This window comes from Psittacula echo, assembly GCF_963264785.1.
Source record: "Psittacula echo genome assembly, chromosome: 1".
Taxonomy (NCBI): domain Eukaryota; kingdom Metazoa; phylum Chordata; class Aves; order Psittaciformes; family Psittacidae; genus Psittacula; species Psittacula echo.
Window position 1 is genome coordinate 107,402,288 of NC_137735.1, and position 26,049 is coordinate 107,428,336.

The following is a 26,049-nucleotide window of genomic DNA, read 5'->3' on the forward strand; positions in this document are numbered from 1 at the left end:
GCAAGTGGTTGGGTCTGCCCATCTTCATTGACTAAAGAGGGAGCTGAAGCATTTGGACTTGTAAGTTAGGCGTGTAACCTAAGAGGAAGGTTGAATCTCAGCTTTGCTACCTGTAAAATTATAGAGGAGGCTTTGTTAATATAGGAAAAAGAGGAAGAAGGATAAAGAAAAAAAAAAAAAGACTGTTCACCAAAGGCATTTTTCACTGCCTTTCCTGCCTTTTTCCCAGAGCTGTTTAAAATAAGGCCTCAGTATTCTTTTATTTGCTTTGTTTTCCTTGTCCCCTGCAGCAATCCATGGCAAGAATCTGATTTCCATTCTTCATCTTCTGGTAGCTTTGGCAATGCATTTCCGGGCTCCCATTCGACTGCCTGAACACGTGTCTGTACAAGTGGTAGTCGTGCGGGTGAGTATGAGTTCAGAAGAAAAATGGATCAGAACAATCATTGAATCTTACTCTGTTTTTGCGTTACTGGGCTGCTCTCATCCATTCCCCAGATCTCTTGTAATTTAGAAAATTCGTGTCCCAGTTATTCAGTGAGTGCCAGTCCTAGGAATGCATTTTTGGTGTGCGTATGTGTCCCCAGAACACTATATCTTGAGTATTTTTGGGACCACCATTTGCTACTGCAATATCAAGCTAAAAATACGTGATGGGATTTTGTTGAAGAGGGAGTTGTGTCTGCAATTTCTGGCACTTAATTAAATGATTTTGACCATGCATTTTTTGTAGAGAAGCCATTGAACCACAAACAGCAGGGAAAGGAGTTTCAGCATGTAGAATCTCCCTAGTCTGGGAAGCCTGTTACTGATGGTTTTCCCCAGTGACTTATCATGTAGACTTTGACATGTTGTTTTCCTTGGCAGGCTAATAAACTTTCATCATTTCTTTCACAGCCTTGTGTTTTTGTTAGCTTTCCTTAGATATGGACATCAGACCCAAGGCATCCTGAGTTCTTGCCTCCTGCCTTAGATATTGCTCTAGTTGTTCCTTTCTCTGCTTGTTGTTGACCATTTCCTTTCACTCTACAAAGACTGTACTTTTGGAGCATGTGTACTCTTGCTTTTTATGTTGCCTTTTATTCCAGCTGAAGCTCCTGTGCAGTATGATCTGTAGCATGTGAACCCAGCTCCTCTCAACAGCTGTTGAAACACCAGGCAGAGCTGTTCCAGCTGGCACCCTGATCATGCCATGACTGTTTGCTGTGATGCTTAGTGCTGCTGTTGCAAGGCAGGCTCAGCTGGCAGCAGGCTGTGGAAGTGCTTTCTGTACATGCCATTTACTGTTAGAGCTGTCAGGCTGCAGTAGGTTTCCTTTCAAGAACAGGAAAGAGAAGTGATCTGGGACTCCATTTTGCAAATGTGGATCCCCTTACAAGATGTGGTAGCGCTGCGGTTGATTAGGCAAGCCTCATTTGCTTTCCATTTGAATGTGTTTGCCAGGCTGCCTGCCTGAATGCTCTAGAGGTACAGAGTGTGATGTAAATGTGTAATTGATGAATAGTCCCTGGCTCACAATGAATGCATGTGTTATCTTTGAGAGGTGATTTTGAACTGTTTTCAGGTTGCTGTAATTCTTTCATGTTGAGAACAGTGAGTTAGGTATAAAGTAACATGAATGTAAACAGGAGACTAATTTATTTTTAAATTTCTTTTGACTGTCTTGGAAAAGTAAGGAAGAAAATGCAAATATAAGGTGATCAACAGTCCTCTGACACCCTGATGCTAGAAATGTCCTTCTGCCCAGTAGTGACATGTCCTCTGTAACTGATAAGTCAGAAAAAAACCTTAGGTAAAGAGGTAGAGCTTCCCTTTCCTTGTCCTTAGTAGAAGCTCCATGACCCTCCACCTCTGTATCAGAGGGAAGGCTGTGGAAAAGGTGTTTTAACATCTTTTCCTGTTGGAAGCATATAGAGAAGGCACCTACTGAGAGCATCTGGTTCACCAGAGTCCCTGCATCTTGAGACTAGACAAGGCTGAGGTGAAGACAGGATGAAGTAAAGGGTGATAGAAACTAGGGAAAGAGAAAAAGAGCAACACCTGTGTCTCCAAGGGAGTGCCTGAAGATGTCAGAGCAATGGTACAATGAGAGTTAATTTAAGCTCAAGGGCCTGTAAGCTCTTGCTCTTGGACCTCGAGGCTGGAGTCCTGGAGATAGTTTGGCAACTGCTGGCTGTGAGCCTACCTCAGCTGGCTGCATGCAAGAGGAGGCTTGTTTCAGTCCCCCTATCCCACTGGTAGGAAAAGCTTGCAACTCTTCAGCTTTGCTTATTTAAATGGAAACCAAGCACAGTATAAACTTGAAGCATGTTTCTTCTGGAACAATAACTTGGCCTTACAATTTGGTAAATTGAATTTTTGTAGTTCAGCGTTCGTTGTCTAGTCTAAAATTACATGCTAGTTCAGTAACAGATCTCTTTAAATGGATTTTATTTAGCCTTTGTTTTACTAGTGACAAACAGAAGAATGGTAATGAGGTTAATATTGTTCCATATCCAAGTAAGAAAACTATTAAGAAGATTATTATTATTATCAATTCACTGTTAAATGATCTCTTATTACAGATCCCAATAATGATTAGGATTCTGTCAGACTGCATCAGATTAACATAAGGTGTCTGTTCTGAGAGGTTTTAGTTTAAATGCCTCTTCTTGCTTCAGTATGTGTTTAAGGGGATTAATCAACAGTTTGTTAAATGACTGCTTTGTAAGCTTTGCAGAAGCATCAAGAAAACCTTGCAAGATATTGTGGGAGTATTGTGAAAAGCACACCCACACTGAAATTTTCTAAACTAGTTAAATCTCACTTTCATGGATGACTTTGGCACTTATGATTATCATTATCAACTTTGTTGAGCTGTCCTCAGGCTGTGCAGATGCACAAGGTGCTTCTTGCCCAGAAAGGCTGTGCTTCCACTATGAAAATAAGAGGGTCATACTGTTTGAGCATGTTACTGCTTAGCCAAGTTGTGTGCATTTCCATAGCCCCAGCAGAACACCTTATTAGCTTGGGTAAGTGTGCGCTTTTCCTTCTCTAATTTTTAGTGTTCTGCTCCATAAAGCCAGGTAATACAAATATTAATATATTCATATATATATGAATATTATGACAGCACTGTACTACATGGAAAATATTTATCAAGATCTCCACAGACTGATGGTTATTCTGCCCTTCCCTTAAATTCTTCCTTTTCTTTAGCATCTTGACAGACCGAGACTTTCCTGAGGTGCTATATTTTAATTAAAAATAGTTAAGTTGTTTGGAGAGGACATTCTGCTTTATCTTCCTTGCCAGGAAGAACCTTTACCTATCTATCTGTCTGCCAGTATTACCCAGAACAACTGCAAGACTAACTCCCACTTTTGTTTATGTTATTTTATAATGGACACCATGAGGTAGGCCCTTGCAAATGTAGGGTTCCTGAAACCTAGTTATTTTCAAACCTTTTTGAAATCCATGTCCAGAATTGTTTTTCTTGTTGTTTTTTGTGTGAAATAGAAAATTTTGTAACCCAAAAGGTTACAAAACCCTTCACGTCCAAGTTATACATGAAGTATTCTGGCAGAGCAAGGGTTAGATGGATCTTCTAATTAAGAAACTGTTAATAGCTACTCCAAGTGCTGAGTTAAGCATCTAAGATGATACATGTTTTAATACTGGTGTCACTCAGCATGTGCCTGTTGTTCCAGTCCTCTTTACTGAGGGCAGGGAGGAGAGGAACTCTGTGGTTTCAGTGCGTGCTTCCAGTGAGAACTGAAAATCCTGAGATTTTTCTTCCAACTAACTACTGCCTGATATTTGAAACATAAACTTGCATGGTGAACAAATACCCTAATTCAGGAAAACAAAAACATTCTCAGGAGTAAGTGTAAAAATTGTTCTTAGGGTTCACTATTGGTTATTTTTACAGGGCTCAGGAATTGCTATCTTTTGCACTTAGCTTTCCTCCTCCTCATTATTAAAATGGCAGCATGTCCCACCTTGTTGCTGCTGGGAGATGTGAGGTATTATTACAGTAATTCCTTTTTAGTCTCAGTTGCAGACTGAAAGGTCAGAGGCAAGGCAAGATGAAGCATAAATGTGTCTGGTAGCAGTGGTGTAAGGAATCAAATTTTTATCAAAGAATGACATTTGCTTTTGGATTGCAAGGCCAAGGGACCTAGGCTTGCTGCGTGAGCAGCCTGCTCAGCTGCCTCAGAGGGGGCTACACAGAAATGCTGCCATTTGCACCTATTGGGGAGTCAGTGTTGGCATGCATTCCTCTTTCTTATTAGGGTTTTGGAGGCATTATTCACTAGTCACCACTTACTGAGTTTTTGTTCACAGTTTATAGCATCTTCTTCCTGGGGTACACAGTGCCTGGAAGGTCCAGAAACCTGTAGTGTGGTGGGATGGAATAAAGACAATGTTGTTTTGTATGCAAGAAAATACTGTCCTGTCAGATGCTTCCTCTTTTTAACATCCATGCTGTCATCCTGGCTTGTCTTACCAAACTTTCTGGCGCTGTTCCCGTGGCTCCCTCAGGGGAGCAGGATGAGATGTATGCATGATAGGGAAGTAAGGGGCTGTGAAGACGTGACCAGCTGACAGTAGCCAGCACAAGTCCCAGCTCAGGCACAGAGCTGTTAACAGCACAGGGATGGGAGACAACAGCTCCCACAGTGCTTTCAGCCAGGCTCCCTGGGAGGTGGCTTGAGAAAGCAGCTCTGTCTTCATTTGTTGAGTAGGGGGTGGAAGAGCAGGAGTTCTTCTTACTGGTTTTTAGATTTCAGTTTTTATTTCTTAGATTGCTTCTGGGGAAGGATATGTTTCTTTTCAAGGCTGTTCTCCCTAGTAAGTTCTTGTTTGGGGTTCAGCTGGTGAAAACGATTGAGATGGCATACGTGTATGGAGCTTGTGCCTGGCGGGGATGGTTTCCCTGCTTACCTGAGCTAACAGCTTTATTAGCCCTGCTGTAAGTCATTCTGACAGACCTGGTTCCTAGATGGCTGCTGAGATATGAACCCTTAGTCTTAGCTTTTTGAATGCAGAGAAGGGAGGAAAGAAATTCTTTCATTCAGGCGTAAAGCTGTGTCCCGTAGTTTTGGAAAGTAGTAGTATGAAGGGGACCCATAGAGATGTTAAAGAGAGTTTTTGACTTGAGTAAAAGCAGTTCCATCCTCCAGGAGGCACATGCCATGTCTCCAAAACTGTGGAGAAGCTCAGAAACACTTGACCCCATCTCAAGGGGCTGTGTCTTAACAGAGCTAAAGAAGCTGCTATAAAGATGGTTTGAAACTGAGTCTCACTGCATGCTAACTTTATATTGGCCAGGAGTTTCCTTATTCATGCAGAAATTATCCCAAGGAGAGAAAACCCTTTGTGAAATCACCAGTTTGGATTGTTATGCTCCCTACCTTTTCTTAGTGGATATGTTCCTGACAGGCATGTGGCTGGTGGCCTCAAGAGCATGCTTGCTTTAGGAGGGCTGCCCTCATGCCTGGAGAGCTCTGCCAGCACACCAGAACCCTGGCATGGGGGGCAACCGTGGGTGTTATTTCAGCCCCAGGCCTCTCTGGAGAGCCAGGCTGCCAATTGTGTCAGACTGTCAGTTGACACCATCACAGAAACTAATCCCCTTGGGGAATTTAAGACAGGGCTGACAAACTCTCTTTAATTTGTGTTCCAGGCATGATGTTGACTCTGGTCTCAGGAGCAGAATTGTTAGTGAGTTTCTTGGCTGCAAATATATATACGTGCACACATTTCCCAAACATCCATTTGGCTGTCAGCCTGATAAATGCCACTGTTCTGTGAGTGAGCCCTCCTATGTCAGCTGTTTCATCTCTGCCTCTACAAAACTTAGTGAGCATGCTTTGTCCAGTTTTCCCCTCTGGGATTCTGAAAGATGCTGAATGATGCAGAGCTGCTAATGAGCTTTTCCATTACTAATGCCGTCTCAGTTTCTAACTCCATATTCCTTTCCAGAAACGCGAAGGCCTCCTTCAGACCACTCACGTTACAGAGGAGCTGACGACTACAACAGAGTAAGCACAAAACACATTAGCTTTGTAGTGTGTCTGTGGTGCATGATGTGAGACCGTTTATGAAGACATAAGAGACATTTAATCTTCCCCCAGCCCTTGCTAAATTAACAAATTCCCTTAATGTGGTGCTTTTTTAACTATATAGAAATAACTTGGTCTCTGGAAATATATTACAAAAGAGAAAAGTGTCTTCTTGGCATTCTTTTGTTACAGAAACTTTTAACTGAATAATTCATTGAAAGTGGCCTTTGTGGGCCTTTTTCCCCCTCCTCGCCTTCTGGAGGTAGCCATATATGGAATCACAGAATTACAGAATGATTTGGGTTGGAAAGGACCTTAAGATCATCTAGTTCCAACTCCCCTGCCATGGGCAGGGACACTTCACCAATTTCTGTCTGATGCTGTTGCCTCTCTGAAGTGAAGGTCTTAATGTTGATATTTTGCGGAAGAATTAGTTTGATAAAAGACAATTCTTTGAAATACCTCTCAAAACTGAAGTGATACCCTGCTAAAACTGTAAGGAGAGGTGGTCTCTGTTTTCTGTAGTACCTCGGAACTAAAGATCGCAAAAATAAATAAAAAACCTCTTACCTCTCCAGTTTTTGAAACAGATTACTTTGCTTCATGTTTTTACAGTCTGTGTTATGGGGAGAAGGCTAGACATGCACTTTGGCTGCAAATAAAAGCTGAGATTTTCCTTCGCATGGCCTGAAGGCAACTCTTCTAAGAGGGCAGCTTACATGCGCTCTCCTTCAGTTTATCAGTGTATTGGCTCCCTGTAGAGTTGGCTCAGCTTTCCATGACTTTGAAGATAAATGAAGTACCATGTGGCTAACTCAGTGGGGAAGATCATTCAGATGGAAACACTCAGAAATGAGATCATAACATCTCTGTGTGGACATTAAAGATCTCATAGTGGTTTTTGTTGGATCAGAGCTCTGCCTCAGGTCTGTGGACCAGAATTTCTCCACTTACTCCTATGCTCTTGAACAGTGTAGTTAGCTTGTCCTCTCCCTCAGATGTGGTTTGTAAGATGTAATCTGCGGAGTGGGGTTTAGACATTTTTTAGCAAGAAAGATGTTTACAGATTTGCATGTGTGCTTGTACATGTTTTTATGAAGTTATTTAATATTACATAATATGAAGGGTTTACTCTTTAATGTGTTGCATACCCAGATAAAGTATAGCTACAGAAAATGCAAGGATCAGCAGAATCCAACATTGAATACTTTCAGATTCCCCTCTGCAAATCAGGGCCTGATTCCCAGCTGATAAACATCTGATATGTCTGGTGATGTCATTGGCTGTGTATATAATTCATATGTAGCAGTTTTATTTACATAATACCCAGATGTATGTTTTCTTTCTTCAGAGAAAACAGATTAAAGTGAGATAGCATTGTTCCTTCTAAGCTGTGTTGTAGCATGTGATGGCTGTATTTGTGGAAGCTATACTGAAGTACATTTGTTCATTCACTCTTCATCATAAAACTAGTTATGTGTAAGAAATCACAATTGTGTGTAAAACATAATTACCCATTTCCATTAATTTCAAATGTATTTCCCTGACATCACTGGTGGTCTGCTGGGGACATTCCGGCAGCACGTTGGGTCTGGTCTGCGACATGCTCAGTCTCCTGACTTGGTAGGAGTGGTTAGCCCTCGGCATCCTGCAGGAAAAGGCCTGTTAAGTCCACAATCTTGTCTTTTCAAAGTGATTATTCATGAACTAACACAATATTTTTGAATGCTCTGACTTGCAGGATGATGATGGGAAGATTTGGTAAGTAACAGTTGACTGAATTTTTTAATTTATGTCAGGCACAGAAATCTTGTCTGTTTTCCATCAGCAGATCAAGACAATAGATTGAGCAATTCCAAGGGGCTGGAGTGTATTGCGGGGACACAGGTTTCATTATCCACACAGATCTGGAGCATAATGGGTAGAACTGGATCATCCAGTATAGAACGTGTGCTCTTTAGACTGGTCTCTATTGATTTGCTCTACTTTGTAAGTAAGTGATAGAGAAAATGCTACATATGGAATTATTTCCTAGTACTGTTGTTAGTGGATTTCAAGTAAAAATCTTTACAACACCCAGGAATCAGAGTACACCTTCTCCATAATGACACTGTTTAATTTATGTATGGAATCATAGAATAGTTAGGGTTGGAAAGGACCTTAAGATCATCTAGTTCCAACCCCCCTGCCATGGGCAGGGACACCTCACACTAAACCATGTCACCCAAGGCTCTGTCCAACCTGGACTTGAACACCACCAGGGATGTGAATACGTGAAAATTACTGAAACAAAGATGTATGGTACGAGGTCTAAGAAAACTCTGTTTATCTGTCCACTTTCAGTGACCAGTCAGCTCTCTCTAATTCTTTTGCATGGAGCATCATATCTCCTCCATGTTCACTAGATTTTAGAGTTTAGACCTTACCAACAACAGATCTCATCTTCTAAACAAAAACCATGGTCTTTTTGGTGTTGCTGCCAAGTGACTTCTCTTTTTGCATTTAGTTTTATTAGCAGCATTAAGAGATGTGGGCTCCGGTAAAAGACTGTGTGACGAAGAACAAGTCACTTAGTTACACTATTACCCAGTTATAATATATGAACCATTTTCCCTCTTGCAGAGTATCTACATTAATAAATAATAAGGTAATTAGAAAGTAAGTAATGTCAGGGGGCTACAAGGGCTAAATAACATATCTTCAGATACCAAAGGAATCTGGATAATAAATATGCTTGTTTATTTAACAATAGAAAACTATCCAAATGTGTTCTATAAATTAAAAGAATTAAAACATGGAAAAATTGTTAAAAACTATGTTGAAAATTTTAACATCTTAAAGCCCACACACTTTTCCAGCATTTTTTATGTAGGGTTTTGTTTGTTTTGTTTTGTTTTTTTTAATGCAACTGCAAATGGTTGATTTCTAATTTTTTATTGTTTTACTGGATGAAAAAAGGGAAAAAAAAGGGAAAATTTTAGTCAGCCTAAAGCTGCCACAATGTGAAATGTTGCACTAATATAGTCAATTTAATAGATTTTAGATTGGGTTAGATACTGTTATATAAAGCCTTGAAGGTCCAAATTTAATTTAAATCGTTATATAAGCTCTGCTTTTCATACACTGCTGAATTGGATGTCACTTGTGTTTAGTGTTAAGCTTTACGAAAGTCATGGGTATTACCAGTAATTTGAAATTAACAAAATTAATATCTGATTTTGACGCAGAGTAGTGGATGCAACCATAGCTATCACTGCAGCTGTAGTGCACCAAACCCAGGTGATGTTTCAGTGGCTCCATTGTTTAAGTTAGGATTGGGACATAGTCAAAAATTGTGTTTCATTTTAAGTTTTCTTCCACCTGCCTATATTGTGTACCAATTTTGAATGGTAGAAAAGGGAAGTCAGTTAATAATATGTTTATTTCCAGTTACCTCTAAAGTCCCTAGGAGAGTTTGCTCTGGCTAGACACCAATATAGGGTGATAATTTTTAGCTTGAGTCTCTGTTACATGGCTTTCTGAGAAAGACCTTTAAGCTTGGAACACATAACCTGCTTTCCATACTTGGCTGTTGGAGGTGCATTGATTTATTTATTTTTTTCCCTAAACCCAGAGCGTGATGCCTTTGACACACTTTTTGATCATGCACCAGACAAACTCAGCGTAGTCAAAAAGGTAAAAAAAACCCCACACTTTTATTTTCTATACTGCTTTTTTGCTTATGCTTTTGGAAAGATAACCAGAAAGATCTGGAAAAGAGGACTCTGAAATAGTGAAGAGGGTGTTTATTCCCCAGAGATCACTTTTTCAAAGCCAGCTGATACCTGGATTCATTTGCTTTGCTCAGGCTTGTCTCATTACTCTGGTTTGTTGGCCAAAGCTTTTCTAGGTAGTGCTGCTTGATTCAATCAAAATTATGCAGGTTAGAAAAGACTACTGTGCAAAGTATTCACAGTGGTACAGATCATTCTGACTGGATACACACATTTATATCCCAAGCGCTGTCCTCCAGGGAGGAAGGGCTGAGCTATATGCTAATGAGCAACAGGCAGTGGTGACCAGGCTCAACAGTAGCCAATTGTGCATTCATGTTCAGCCTCAGTCTCCCCAAGAAGCACTTGCTGTTTGCGTTTCAGCTCATTCTTGTTCTAAAGATGGTCTTCCACAACTGGAAGATATTTTCCACAGTTCCTTAAAATGTGATTCACCCATAAATAAGTTTGATAAATACAAAGCTTTTACAGAAGAAGTTATTTTGTCCCAGGGCTTTTCTACCTAACACTAATTCATACGATTCTCTGGCCTCTTGTCCATCATTGCAAAGCACACCTATTCAGACATATTCTTGAATTGCCCTTTGTGCTAGGCAGAGTGGAGAGGTAAAGTAGCTGTTGACCTCTGCCAGCTTGTGCTAATTTTAGAGAACACATAATGGGGAAACTCCACTTTGTTCCATCACCTAGTTCCAACCTGGCTCTTGTGCTATTAGTAGTATACAAAGATCAGTCCTGTAATTTGTCCCTTCACTTTGCTGTGAAACAGAGGATGTAAGCATTTAAAATAATGCTTTGAAGTGTCTGGAAGATCTTTATCTTTCCAATCTGAAACATCTTCTAGAATAGTGTTTTTAAAGTTGATAGAGACTGAAGTTAGCTCTGTACATGCAATAAAGTTCTGACATCCAACTCTGTGTCCCTTTTGGAAGTGTTGTAAGCAGGCTGGCAGACTGCTGTGCTTCACGAAGTACATCTGCATGTATCTGGCTCATAGTAGCAGGATCTTGCAGGTCTGCTTTCTGTGGGAATAGAAATGCCAGACTTGGGTTACATTCTGACTGTAATTTGCTAATTGATATGCACACATCACTCCAGGAGCAGAGGTCTATGCGGAACAGTGTACTCCTGGCATCTTCTCTTGGGAGCTTTAGCTTAGTGCTGCTGATGCCTTGCTCTCTGGCAGTGGATCTTCTCCAATAACCTGAAGAGATTAGTTTGGAAAGTAAATGCACCTACTGCTTGCTTCATCTTCACAAACAACCTATAAGAGAGCTAATGTCATCACAGCTTTTTCCCATGTGACTCAAGTGTGCTTTATTCGCTAGGAAAAATAACTAGTAAGCTGTATGTAATAGCACCATCTGGTGACTATTGCCGTATGGTGCAACAAAGAAGACTGAATGGGTTGGTTTCAGTTTTATGTACTTACCTGTGCAAAAGCAAATACCACACATGCGTATTTATTAAGCTAAAAAAAAGTCTTAGAAGATTATGTTAACTCTTTCACATAGGCACTGACTGTTGTGTCTAACATCACTGGTTCTGATGTTTGCTTTTATAGTCTCTGATCACCTTTGTGAACAAACACTTGAATAAACTGAATTTGGAAGTAACAGAGTTAGAAACTCAGGTAAGAGACTTTGGGTTTTTGTATATAATGTAACTGTATAAATTGCAATGATAGGCACTCTGTCCATAAAGCCGTGTTATGAAACTGTTAATCTTTGGGCATATTAATTTATGGGTCAAGGGTCTGTCTTTTAAGTAGCAATGACATTCACTAGCGCTTGCCTCTTTTCCCCTTGTTTACACATACTTCATATTGTTACTGATTTGTATTACAAGGTGAAATTCTTGGTTATTTAATAGGGTCATATTAATGACTGTAGAATATGGCTGGATTTTAGGGCAGCTTATCTCTTCCATCAAAGTGGAGTGCTGCAAAGCAGTTGCTATAGTTATGGGTTGATGGTGGATTGTGTCTTTACTATTGGTGAGGGTTCAGGATGAGCTGGTATAAGCTCTTAATAGCTGGTTGCCTGGGGCTCTCAGGAGGAGTGTGGACTGCACTGTGCAGTTCATCATAGAGATATCAGGGATAGCTTTGATCACATTAAAGTGGGACTAGAAACAATTTTGCTGTTGCAACAAAGGCCTTCATGTCCACCTCTTTACCCTGCTATTTTGTGAGCACATGCCCTGTGTTTGCTGCTCAGCAGTGTAGATTAACTAGAGCTCCTGTACTACAGTGGTTTGCCTGCCAGTGGTATCCAGGTTAGTTTGTTTAAAGCTAGTGGAGGTGACTGTCAACCACCTCCTTCTGCTCTGAGGAGTTCTCTGCCTGTAGCACAGAACTGGGTACCGAATGTGTTTGGAAACCTTAAGTAAGTGTGAATTTCAGTGTCAGTGGGGTAGTTTTCACTTTATAGATAAAATAAAGCAATTTTCAGGGATGGGCTTGGCTAAGCAGAAGCAGGTACCCTTCCCAGAGTTCACTGAATTGTGGAGAGATGGTTATCTTACTGTCCCAACAAGAAAATAAGCATGGCATCTAGAGAATTATACCAGAAGTATGAGGAATTGGTTTGGTCCTGGCCTAGTTTAATACCAGTCATTCACTGCTTTTTTATAGCTTTGCTGAAATAAAGGGGACTGGGTCTGATATGTCACAGGAAATTGTTTAATGCTGAGAAGTATCCAAACAGTTTGTTTTTAAAAGGTTGGAGGATGTCACATGCACTATATCAGGGACACAAGTGAAAAGTCTGTTAGGGATACATAACATTAGCCAGTAAGTAGTGCTCCTGTTTGGTAGGAATACTGAATATCATTGCTGAAAGTATTTAGTATATTATTTAGTATTTACTGAAACTGTGAAAACCTATTTTGACTTGGGAAGAAAATTACTTTGTGAAGTTAAACTTCTTATATGTGACAGAGAAGACTTAATTTCAAGCTCTGATTAGGGGCAGAGATTCGAATGTCCAATACACATGATTTAGGAGAGGACTGGGTGTATATAATGTGCAAACATGTTTCCCAGGACCCTTTTTTTTTCTTTTTTTTCGTGGTGTGTGTGTGTTTGGTTTTGTTTTAATTGAAAAAAGCTAAGTTAAATACTGTAGTAAAGTTGGCAAGATTCTTCAAGCAAATCAAATTAATGTGAGAAAAAGCAAGGACGTACATACTCTAACCTTACCCTAAAGTATTCAGTAGCTTACTAAATAGGTGACTGGCTGGAGATAAAGAAGATCTTGTTCTCAGTCCCTGCCTATTAAGACCAAATACTCTGCACAACTAAGGAGTAGAAATGATAGATATCTCCCAGGTGAATTGCTTTTAATTTCTGCTTAGAGCTATTCAGTGTATATAAGTAATTTAAATAGTCTTTTGCACATGATCTTGCATGGGTTAATGATATAGCAATAGCTGATGGGCTTCCTTGTTCTGCTCAGGAAATTAGAGTAGGGAAATAATGCTACCAGATGTAGGGAGAAAGCCTTGTATCCTGTGTTTTTCCTTTTCTTTAAAGACCTGTTAAGAAAGCAGCTATATTAACAAGCTCTCAAGAAAAGACTAATTTAGCTTGCTTAGCTGCACTGGTGATTACAAGGGTATAGGTGAATTCAGGGAGCAGATGAAACAAGGCCCTAATTGCTCGTCACACTTGCTGTCAATTCCTTGCTGTGACTCCTGAGCCACCTTACACTTCTGTGCTAGCAAACAACAGTGGTAGAAATCAAAGTACATAATTTGGGCCAAGCATTCTTTGTTCTGCTTGTTTATGAATGCTTATTTGAAAACAGATGCTTTCACCTAAAAATATCATCAGTATTTCTTTTTAGTTTGCAGATGGTGTTTACTTGGTTTTGCTCATGGGTCTCCTTGAAGACTATTTTGTTCCACTTCACAACTTCTACTTAACACCTGAAAGTTTTGACCAAAAGGTGGGTAGAAACTCAGGTTATATTCTTTTTGCTTTGTTACCAGATGATGTTTTCCAGTCATTGTGTCCTTTCTCTTTGTGCCCAGCAAATCAGAACCTGGTATATTCTTCTCTTCAGGAGCTGTAGCAAAGATGCACTGGCTGTGACACTTGATAGTTAATACCATAAAAGTTGCTTGTGAAATGAATGGGTAAATTCGCTACAGTTAAGGAGGAAGGGTATTCTGTTACTAGCATTAAAAGACACAAAGCTCATGAATATCCAAAATGAATAAATCAGTAATAAGTGTTTTGTACTGTACAGTACTTTGCATAATCAAAGTGATTTATTAAATTGTAGTACTGCCTGAAGTGTTTTTATGTGCAGGGATGCCTTACTGTGCTCGACAGCAGAGCTGAGGCTTGGCTTTGCTTAGTATGTACCATATAAATAGGCAAGAATGGCAAAAGGTGAGGAAGCTCTGCTTTAGCTGCATCCTGTTCACTGGGATTGACAGAGAAATAGAACTTCTTCCCAAGGTCACAGAATGTCATGCCTAAAAGCTGACCCCTTATCTCATTTGTATCAGTTGCCTAATGCCCTTTAATTCTTTTTCTGTAGTTTATTTGACGTTTCTATAAACCAAGTGAATAAATATCATTACTTGCTACCTAAATGAGATACTGTAGTAGAAGAGGTGGTACCTGGGCCGTGATCTTTGGCTGATCTGGGGTTAGAAACTATATGCTGAGTGTTTACAAGTAATATGTTTGGAGCTGATGTAAAGCCAAGATGGTTGCCCTAATCCTGCCATGGATGGAGCATGCAAAAAAAATTGCCTGTCTGAAGTGTATTTGTGAACACAGACATCTGTTTCTGTGTCCAGTTCCTGGCATGATTATTGCCAACATTGCTGGCTAACTTTTGAGAGAATGTCCTTTCTAGTTTTTCTTTCCTGGATATTTCTTTCTGTTTGATAAAGAGTGACTGACTGCCTAACAAGTGTCTCAAACAAAACGAGTTTTGAGAAGAGTGGATTCTTTGCAGTCTTAGATTGTCTGACTCATAATCAGGGTACTAGAAATGGAAGGAGACAAAATAGGTCTCTATCTTTTAGTCCCACACTTGCTCCATTTTCCTGTGTCCTTCCTAGGGTTTACAATGAGAAGAGTGCTTAACATATTTTATTGTTGTAACTAAAAGTTTGCCTCTTTCTTTAGTGGTTCCTGTACATGTGCACACAGCTGTGTATATTCAGTGCCTGGTAGTCAGAATACACTGACCCTGGAGTAATGTATCTGCTCCTGCTTTTTATTCTGCCAGGTTTTGCAGTGAAGAGGATGCTGGTATTGTGTTGGCTAAGCTAGAGCAGGTGATGGCTAGGTCAGGAATGGAAGCATTGGCACAAGTTAAAAGATCAAATACTTTGTAAAGCAAGGACTGTTTAAAATGATGTTTCTTTCATAGTGAGTTCAGCACAAATTGTTGCTGTCAAGCACCCCTTAGCAAAGGTGCACTCTGTGAGAGATGGGACTTCATCATCAGTGCAATAACCCAGGGTGAATCATACTGGCAAATGAGCACGGATTCAAACCCAGGCTAATGTGCTGAGCCTGCTGGTGCTATAGGCAATATAGGGTTTGTTGATTTCCTCAGGTTACTAGTTGCTATTACGGAGCTTAAAGGGTTTCTCTGAAGACAGGAAATTACCCTTCAGTAAGGGGGGCTTCTTTAGGTGATAAGTTTGTGGGTAGGATGAGTTGTATACTGTACAGGAACTTGCTAGAGCAGTGGGAAGATGGTTATGTCTTGTACAAGCTTTCTTTTTTATCCTAGTATCTTGAATTTTCTCCCTTGTAGAAATGCAGGATGCTGAGTTGTAGCCAGAATCTGTTCTTTTACGATTTTGTTGTTAACAGTTTAAGTTAATAAAGATTATAATTAGTAAAGATTATTGTTCCTGAAGTAATGTGTGGTTAATGTTGTGTGGAGACTCTGCCTTGAGGATGGAGGGTTTGTAAATCAGAGAAAGAGAGGCACACTCTGTGTTTTGGGGAAAGGAAAAAATATTTTCATCTTGAAAGTGACTGGTTTTCTCACAATGAATGAGAAGGAACTGTAGCATGTAAAAAGAGATGAATAAAGTCCTGAGCAATGAGTGCCAGTAGAAGGGGCCTTTCTTCCATGTTGTAGGGGAGCTTTATATGTGTAACTCCCAGATTTTCAAGATGAGTAGCTTTAATTAAATCTCTCCCCCTTATTATGTATCTCCAGAACTGCCATCTGCAGTAACAAAAATGAACAGAATTCATAATTGACATTATCTTGCTTAATTTTTGGTAAGCCTGGATGAGAAAGCTGCTGTGCACATCTCTTTAATCCATAGTGTTCTCTTCTTAAAGGAGAGACTAAAAGAAGACTTCCTTGCATTTTTCCTTTTTGTCCATTTTCTCTCTTCTGACTTCATGTTCATATGTTATCCTTGGTGGCTTGCTCAGGAAGCTCTTTCTGTAGTCGTACCTCGCTGGTTTTTCAAGTTCACTGTAGGGGACTGTCACCACCAAGCATTTGTTGAAGCATTTGCTTCATTCAAGAACCTTATTTTGACTTTCATCTCTGTTTTCAAGTAGAGGAAGTCAAAGAACCAAGAGACTAAGGGATTACCATAAGGTGATGCAACAAGCAGCCTGGCTTCTTGATCATGTGATATTGATGTCGCTTGATATGCAGCTGATAATGGTGCAGAAAAGACTAATGCTGTTTGGTGACATTCCTTGTTGGAATGTAACAGAATGTTGATGGCGAGTGATCTCTTGCCTTGTAGTCGGAAATGTTGGTCTTGGGCTCAGGCTGCAAAAACTCAAGAAAATGCAGCTGTGTTGTAGTTGTTACTGGGAGCTCTCTAGCCTCTGCCACAGAGACAGAGACCAGGGCCTAATGGGGTTTCGTGGTTCATGTGGTACCCAGTCACATTTTTGCAGCTGAAATTAGAAATCTTAAATTACTTCCTTTGTATCAAAAGGTGAGTATTTACCCTGCAGTGATACAAGCTTTCTCATTTCTTAGTCTCTCGTGTGTACTTTCTGCTGTGCTTAAACATGTAAATGTTTAATATTGATTTAAATAGAATTATCATTCTCTATGTCAAGTTCAGAGAGAATAAAACATTTTTAAAATTTGATTAAAGGCTTTTAATTCCTTTATAACTTTGAGATTCTAAGCACTTTACCTGTTTCAGGTCCATAATGTTTCCTTTGCTTTTGAGCTGATGCAAGATGGAGGACTGAAGAAACCAAAAGCTCGTCCTGAAGGTATGGACATGCATGTGGCTTCAAACTGTATATAAAAACATAATAGCAGGTGCATTTGAAGTTCAATTCCGTTCAAAGACAGTAGCAGTAGTGCCACAAAGTAGAGCTGTAAATGCGCTTCTTGATAGTTTTCCAAAGGATTCATTGTCTATGTCTGGGGTATATCCTTACCTGTGTTTCTTATCTGGAGTAGATTCACTCAGGTACGCACATCTATCTTTAGTGCATAGCCCAAGAGCTGTTTGTTCAGTGCTATGTTATAAATTCTGCTGGTATTCTCAGTAACAGTCCAAGCAGGACATGTTTCATGATCTGTAATTCTTACAGTTAGCACTGGCTTGGACCCTTGTGATCACATAAAAGTGGCAGATAAATGAAAGGCTTTTGGCTTTTATTTTGGATTGGTTTGGTATTTTTTAAGAGAACCTGTAGCAAATCCTCTGCTTGATTTATGTGAACTTTGGAGTCAGAGCAGAAAAGTATAAAACCTGATTTTTTTCCTTTAAAGTCTCTGAACTTCGAATTAATTAAAGATGAGGTCTGCATTATTGCAAGCACTAAGGATAAAAAGAGGAATTAAAACTTTGTGACTGCTAAACGAGCAATTTTTATTCCTGATGTTACAAACTACATATGTGTTAGAGGCTTACACAGAACAAAAAAAATGAGAAACACCCAAGAAATGTTAATTTTGACTTAATATGAGACAAAGTGGTGATAATAAATAGATTAACAAATAGTGGAGATGGTTGTAGTGGGGGAAAAAGGGCAAAAGTCAATATTAAATGCATATGTATCTTGTCAGTGTTGTTCTTTTAAATTTGGGGTTGAAAATTACTCCTGAAGAATTCAGTGAAACAAGACACTAACTTGAGAAGGTAAAGGAGTGTTCTGAGTATTGGAGGTGAGTCACAGTAGGTATGTGAGAAAGACAGGGAAACTGGAGAAATATGAGTGCACAATCAGAAAATGGCATTTTTTTGAGTGGAAGGGTTAAAGAGATTGCAGTAGGAGACCAAGTAAGCTAGATAAGTCTGTTTTGAGAGAGAAGAATTCTCTAGTTGTTTTGTTTTTATCGGTTGATCTACCAGAGCAGACTACCTTCCCATAAGGCTATCTCATATCCTAATGCTATCATGAGTGGTAGAACACTGTAGCAGATCTGTTTGCTCCCAAGAAGGTGTGTAGATTCAGTAAGCAGCAGAATATGTTTAAGTGTTTTGTTGATTATAAATTTAATTATTAGTAGAAGTTGGATAGCGAAATTAGCTCATAGAACATTCATTTTCACTTTTACCTGCTGCAGGATGTACAGTCTCTTGTGTGTATTTCTTCCTCTTCTGTGTTTGTACCCATTCCTGGCAGCAGTAGTTCACAGCTGTGGGAGTGAGCATGCTTGTGTGCTGGCTGAGTGACTGAAATTGCCTATACAGTTGACTGTTGCTCTTAGAAAGCTGCTCCTGTAGAGAGGACAGTAACATTTTGGGCTTTGCTTGTCACCATAGTTTCATCGAATCCTCTGGATCTTGACAGTCAGTACAGTCATATAATACATGTTTCTTAGAACAGCAGTTAATTTTATCATAATTTTCATGCCCCTCTACTCTGCTCTCGTGAGACCTCACTTGGAGTATTGTGTACAGTTCTGGTGTCCTCAACATAAAAAGGACATGGAACTGTTGGAACAAGTCCAGAGGAGGGCCACGAGGATGATCAGGGGACTGGAGCACCTCCCATGTGAAGATAGGCTGAGAAAGTTGGGGCTCTTCAGCCTTGAAAAGCGAAGGCTGCGTGGAGACCTCATAGCAGCCTTTCAGCACCTGAATGGGGGCTATAAGGGAGGGACTCTTCATTGGGGACTGTCATGACAGGACAAGGGGTAATGGGTTAAACTTAAACAGGTGAAGTTTAGATTGGGTATAAGGAAGAAGTTCTTTACTGTGAGGGTGGTGAGGCATTGGGATGGGTTACCCAAGGAAGTTGTGAATGCTCCATCCCTGGCGATGTTCAAGACCAGGTTGGACAAAGACTTGTGTGACGTGGTTTAGTGTGAGGTGGTTTAGGGAGATTGGAACTAGATGATCTTAAGGTCCTTTCCAACCCTAACTATTCCATGATATTATGATTCTGTGATAGACTCTGATGCTCTGCAAAAAGTTTGTGTATAGTATACACTGTTAATGCCATGTTAATGCTGATTTATTGTTTGTTCCTAAATAGGCTGGAAAACCTGTTACGTGAATCCATGAATTGGGTAGTAAATGCCTCTTCAATTACCTGTGAGATTTTCATGTAAAACATTGTCTAGAGCATAACATCACAATTTTTATTTCTATAGCCCATGCTTTTTGCAGTGCTTGCAGGAAAGAGGTCTTGTTTAATATCTTAGTGTGTCTTTGTACAGGTGACAAACAAAAATAGGAGCAGACAGGACAGCTCCTCTTTGTTCTTCTAGCTCAATTGAGTAGATTGAGCCAGGAGTGGAACTTGATGCTGAATTATTGCAGCAGAAGTATGTTGTAGTGGATTAATTTACTAGCCTCTAATGGGGTTATGGAGTGTGAATGTTTTAGATCAATGGAATATTTTAAACTATTTTGATGCTTTATGGCCACTTTCAGTGGACGTTTTATTAGTTGTTGTTGGTAATGTGCATGCTTTGATCTTAAAATAAGAAACAGGAGGCTGAGAATATGCTTATTCCTGGGAATGCCTGTTAGACACTGATCAATAAGGATCACTGTAATCACCCACACAGGGAGGATGCATCTCACTCTACTGTACTCTTTAATGCAGCAAACAAAGGCATAACAAGATCTGAAAGTTAGGAAAATGTTGAACTAGAATTATAGTGTAACTTTTGCAGCAGTGAAGGTAATTAATCATCTGTCTGAACTGTCAAGGGATGGAGGTGGAATTTCCATCAGTGTAAGATTTAAAAAGAAAAAAACAAAACCATGCAATGTTAAGCTTATATTTTAATTCAACCATAGGTTAGTTCATAGCCTCAGTACAGGATTTCCAAGGTAAAGTTCTCTCAGAACTGTGTTTTACATGAGATCAGACTATGTGACCACAGGAGTTTCTTTCGACCCTTCTGATGTATCATTACACTGCCAAGTAAAAGAGGTGAGTCCATTCCTTCTTTTAGTGATGGCGCCTCCCATATCTCTCATTCCTCAGTGTAATCACATGGTGTGATTGGCAGCAGGTACCTAGCTCATATTGCTGGTGGAGATTAGTAGGAGTCAGTCAGCCTTAAATGCCTGAATGAGGGCAGATGGAAGGTACCTCCTCCTGACAGTGCTGCAGGTCTGGGGTCCCTTCCAGCCCCTGCTTATGCTCTTTCTGGTGCCCTTATCCCTTACTCTGGGACTCTTGGCTGCTCTCTCCTTGGGACGTGCCCTTGGTTTCCTGGCTGTGCTTCTGGCTTCCAACAATATTTCTGCTCTACCCTCCAGATTTCTAATTTTCTCCACTGGCACCTTGATCTTGGTCGATAGCATAGGCAGTTCCTACCTCTGAACTGAAGTCAGCCAGAGGCAGGAACTGAACCTTGCAAAACTTGATCATGCTGCTTCATGCCGTGTCAGCTGAGATGGAGGTTATGGTGGCTGAAAATGGGTGGCGTGGGGAAAAGAAAACCATTTGGGAGGAATGGAGCAAATACACACTACAAATCTCTAACCACTATAGAGCTTTTTAGGCCTTTTTTTTTTTTTTTCTTTTTTTTTTTTTTTTTTTTTTTTGCATTTTCATAGAGTCAGCACTCTCTTGTTTAATTGTTTAGCAAACAGAAGGGACTGCCGCCATCAGTGGGTCATGTCTGCTGGTAGTTGGCTCTTCTCCAGGTATTTGCCTTGATTTGCCAGCTTTAGAAATGCATGGTGGTTGTAAAGTGTTGTTTCCCCTGGCTAAATTTACATTTTAAACCCATTTCTGAGGGAAGTGATCATGGTACAGAGGAATCAATGCTAATTCTGACTGTTCCCTTACTGAGAATGCTATGGTAATAAGCAACTTTCTATGATACCTGTAAAAATTAGGAATGTGTTTCATATTTCAGTTATTGAGGTAAGACCTCTCTTTTTCAGGGTGTACTACTTCACAGCAGTTAGGATCTTTCCTTTCTTTGGAGCAGGAGAAGATTCTTCTGCAAATGCAAAATACAAAGTCATGAATGAAATATGTAGAATAATACAGGGAAAAGGGTAGAAAGGAAAGTTTGAAATGTTACTGAAAATACCAGTGAAGTGTAGGTATTAAAGTGTTATCCAGCATGGGGCGGGAGGGGAAGGGAGGAGAGGTCCTGGCAGTGATTCTTCAAAACAGGCAGTAGGTGTTTCCCCTGGATCTCACATTGATTGTATTCAGTCTAAGTGTTTTTGTATTCCTAGTTCCTTGAATGATTTTTTAAATTATCTGTTCTTCCTTACTTCTGCTTCCATATGTATTGTTTACTGTCTGTGTTTTGCTTCCGCCTTCATCTTTGTTCCATGTTACATCCAACCTTTATTTCTACCTTGTTAGCCTTCTTTGTGCTGTGCCTCCTCCCATAGGATTACATGTCTGTGGTATTTCCTGGCATTTTATCATATGCAAAGGGTTGGGAGGTGCTAACAGAAAAGCTTTTTGTTGAGAACTGTTCTAGACCTGTTCCCTCGCCTAGGATGGTAAGAAGGGGTATTAGATAATAGAAAGCTTTGAGTCTGCTAAGAGAATTCAGGCTTTGTTTACTTGTGGGCTGTATCATTGCAGAGTTGTGGATATGTAAGGTTCAGCATCTCATATCATGTGTGTGGCTACTTGCTTGCTTCTTCTGTGGCCAGTGAAGTCATCAGTAGTATTTCCCAAAGTCTTTATCCCAGATCCCAGACAGAAGTATTCTTTCTTTGTAGTCAATTTTAGATGAGGAAGGGAATTACCTTTTTTCCATTTTGCAGAGAAGTTAGCTGTGACTGTGTTATCATGAAGCTGTTTAAAAGTGCATCATAGGGGGCATTTAAAAAGCTTGCCTTGGGGAGATCAGAACTCTGTGGGGTATTTTGTTGCTGATCCCACTGGCTCAGAGGGGACTTTTGTTCCTTTGAGGACAAACGAGGGAAAACAAAAAGCAAACTAAGGACTTCTCCTTTTCTTTCACAGATGTTGTCAACTTGGATCTGAAGTCTACCCTCAGGGTTCTATACAACCTGTTCACAAAGTACAAGAACATTGAATGACCGTGGAAGCTGCTGAGGTCTTCATCCTTCCAGCCTTAGGCAGAAATTACAATAAACACACCCTCTGCACACTCCCGTTGTGCCTTATGCTATACTTCATGCATTCTTTCTACAGTTGATGTGGTCTGTCTGTAGCTGTTTATATAACAATCCCACTAAAAATAATGCATGTGTATTCTCTAAGTCACTTGAAAATGTGTAGATATTTCGTACTTTTACCAGAAGATACTGCTGGGTCTGTTGTTTGTAATGATCAACAAATGTTCTTTTGATAAAGGAAATATACCACTAACTACTTTAATAAGCAGGGAAAACATGAGGCCTTTCTCATGGCTGGAGCCTCTTTGATTCTACAATAGAATTTCTTTTGCATAGTCCTTGGTTGCAGCTGGCATTTGATGATTTTTCGGGCTTAAGTGTTAGCGATAGAAAATCAGCATCAGAATTTATTTAGAAGCTGAGCCTTTTCTGTTAAATAATGTTTTTTATGTTCTGTTGAGTGGGTGGGGCTGAGGGGAATTATAGGCACTATCTGAAGCTAGTGGCAAAAGCTTCAGTTTTTGTGTTAATCTCATGCTACTCAGTGTTACTTCCATTCAGTGTTTACACAGAGTAAGTCTTTCAGTGGAATGACCAGCTAATCTTTTGATGTCTATTTTTCATTTCATATACCTTCTAGGAGAAAATTGGTTGCTAGAGCCACTGTTTCCAGTTAAACACATAGCTTCAATCAGGTCTGTCAGGAGCTGGTCAAATAGGCATCGGCTGGATTAATGCATTTTGCCCACGATCCTTTCTGAAACGAACACAGGGAATAATGAGCTTGACAGTTTAAAGGCGGACTTTAGTTTATGAAGCTGAGTTAAAGGCTCAGATTCATTCCTTTTGGAGTTATTGGCAGCTGTACAGATCTGGGGCTCAGGCTGTTATAAGCAGAGTTTTATGTATTTTCTTTCCTAAAGAGAAAACCTGAATTTCTATATAAATAAGAGTTTGCTTGTACTTAGGGATTGCACTGGACTATTGCAAGAGGCAACCCAATGGTTAGCACTTAAATGTGAAACTCTTCAGTGACCAGTTACGCTTCAAACTAATTTCATCAAGTTGCCCTGTGCCATCCCAAGAAATACTGTGCTAGGCTCTGGCCTAGTCCTGCAGTCTTTTAAGGTGTTACGGATTTTAGTGGGACTCTGTTTTAAAAAAGGATTGCTAGATTTACCCGGTAGACTCTAGTTACCTTATAGTACTTTGCAGGTTTCATTTGTAGAGCTTTTCCTGGCTGATGTGGTAGGTACAGCATTGCTTGCAAGAGGGCTGTGCTGGAACATGAGTCGTCTTGAACAGAGTTTTGAGGAAAGCTTTGCTAAGGAAATGGGATTGTCATTTCCAGAGTAAATTATTTGTGGAATACACTTATAATAGTGTGGAGTGCACAGGGGACAGATTTGACTACTGCTTTTATGTATCACAGCAGTAACTATTCTTTTATGGGCAGCCATCATTTTGTGTGAAGCATTAGACAGAGTGCTCCAAAGAGGAAGCAGGTAGTATTGCTCTTCTCCAGGAGCTCACTGAAGACCTGTTGTAAATAGACATCTTCTTTCCTTAAAAATTGATTTTTTACACTAAACTTTATTTACCCTTCTGAGTTCAAGAGGAAAGGTGCTATTTAAATGGTATAATTTAAAAATCGGGATTTTCTCCTTACCTCTTTAAACATTTTCTTTTAATCTCAGAGAGAAATGGGCTTCTGCATCTTTGTTTCATATTTTGGGGTTCTGAGTAGTATTTGAATGATTTGGGTCACCTCCCATCACACCTCCAAAACAAAGATGGAAGGAAGTTGCCCTTTATTTCCATGAAAGAATCATATCTTATCTGAATCTGTAAGGTTCTGTGAGGAATTATTGCTTGTTTGTGCTTTAGAAAGGAGCTGACCTCTTGCAATTTTTACAGAGCCTAGAACAATTGGACTTGAATTTCAGATGGGGCCACTAGACTTTACCATGACACTAGCAATTATTACAAAGGAGAGTTTCAGAGGCACTAAGGCCTGGTGGGTCAGCTCTCCTGGCGAGTTAATGAAATTGTTCTAACCTTTCATGCTGTAAAACAGGGGTATCATGAGGCTGGAAGGTGATTGAACTGAAAGGTCAGACTTTTAGTTCAATGCAGTGTTACTTGTGGAAAACAAGCCTGCTAAAGAACTTCTTATTCCACCCACTTTCCTTCAGGTGATGTGGAAGTGCCAGTGCTGCTTGTATTATCTGAGTAGCTCGATATACCTTCAGAGAATCTAGTTTTTTAAATTGCAAACAATATTAATATCAAAAGCAAACGGAGTAAGAGGAGATTGATAAAAGCAGTTTGGCTTTGGGAGGGGGAATGAATATTTCTGAGATGGTATTATGCAGCTGGTGTCTTCTGCATGTGAGCAGATGTGAACATTTTAAAATAGCTTCTGTTTTGTTCAATTATGTGTTTCTGGTCACTTTGCAGAAACCTGAGGCCCTCCTGTACAATCTGGGGCATGTGTTCCTATTAGCATTCCTTACATTAATATCTGTCAATCAAGACTGCAGGCTTGATGCCCTGAACAGCTTGGGGGCAGGTGTCATACCCTGTTTTGTTATGTTTTTAAGTCTGTTGGTAAATGTTGTACAGGGGAAATACATTTTTCATTCCTTGGCTCCTTGCTGTCTAGCCGGCATAGATGCTGTATTTATTGCTAACCAGATTGCAAGCAGGGTGGATTTAACTGAACTTGAGCTTCATCCCAATCAGTCCAGTTTGCAGGAAGAACAACGTAGGTAAAGCTTCTCTAAACACCTGCTTTTGTCATGCCTTTCTGTTACATATTCATGATACTTAGTTCTTTGCCTCTCAAAAAAATAAGTCATTGTTAAAAATGTTATTCATAAACTCTTTGTGCTGCTAGAGTTTTAGCTATGTTCCTGGGTGCCAGGAGGGTAGTTCTGAATCGTGTTGAGTTCATCTGGAATGTCGAATCTCTGTGGCATTAAAGCTTCCAGATTTGTAAGTACATAATGAATGTCTGTCCTTTCCACCCTGTACAGCTTGCCTTCTAGGTGTATCTCCTCGACATACTCAGTTACACTGAGCTGTATTGCCACAGGAGAAGGCCAGATACTCCTCAGCTCCATCCTATTTTTCAAGATGAAAAACAAACAGTGGCAGATATTTTAAAATCAGTTTAAAACTTTATATGATCTCTGACCCCTCTTCCCCACACAGCAGTGCTTTCAGTGTTAATGTATTTTTTATGAGTCTTTTCTACTGTTTTTAGCAGTGTTTACTCTGGATTTCTAACTACTAAAAACCAGCCTTGCAGATAAAATTCTGGACTTGTCACAAAGCTGGATGTCTCTAGCATATGACAAGAGTTGTGTACTGTAAGCAAGTTACAATGCAATGCTATGTTTACTAAAAATCACAGCAGGAGTGTTATGCATGGTTTGTGACAGTTGTGCTATTTATTCAAATAAATAATGATCACTTGGCTTTCTCCATCTCCTTTTTTTACTAAATGGACATGTCTGTGTGAAGAACTTTTGAAAGGTGAACTATAGCCATCTTTTTCATCAAGGATTCTAGATGTATAATGATCTCTGAAGACCTAGCAAAGCAGTGATCTTGGATTTCTGGCAGGTGATAAGGTGATAAGATTGTACAGGCAGACACAGATGAGCTCTACCTTTTTATTTGGCAGATGGACCCGATGACGTTATTTACCTTTTGCCTTCTAC

At 39.9% G+C, this 26,049-nt stretch overlaps 1 protein-coding gene across 5 annotated transcripts in view; it reads left to right on the forward strand.

Annotated features, from left to right (window-relative positions):
* PARVB (parvin beta) overlaps positions 1-25,786 on the forward strand; it is a 66,871-nt gene extending 41,085 nt beyond the window's left edge. For 3 of the 5 annotated variants that reach the window (XM_080639197.1, XM_080639200.1, XM_080639201.1), the window contains exons 6-13: positions 291-406; positions 5,968-6,026; positions 7,789-7,808; positions 9,661-9,722; positions 11,385-11,453; positions 13,669-13,770; positions 16,988-17,060; positions 22,206-25,786. In XM_080639197.1, coding sequence (XP_080495323.1) covers positions 291-406; positions 5,968-6,026; positions 7,789-7,808; positions 9,661-9,722; positions 11,385-11,453; positions 13,669-13,770; positions 16,988-17,060; positions 22,206-22,282 — 578 coding nt within the window. In that variant the 3' untranslated portion in view covers positions 22,283-25,786. Of the gene's footprint in view, positions 1-290; positions 407-5,967; positions 6,027-7,788; positions 7,809-9,660; positions 9,723-11,384; positions 11,454-13,668; positions 13,771-16,987; positions 17,061-17,865; positions 17,887-19,280 lie in introns of those variants that run through there. The other 2 variants (XM_080639198.1, XM_080639199.1) reach the window with 2 other exon arrangements.
* Positions 25,787-26,049: the final 263 nt, after the last annotated feature.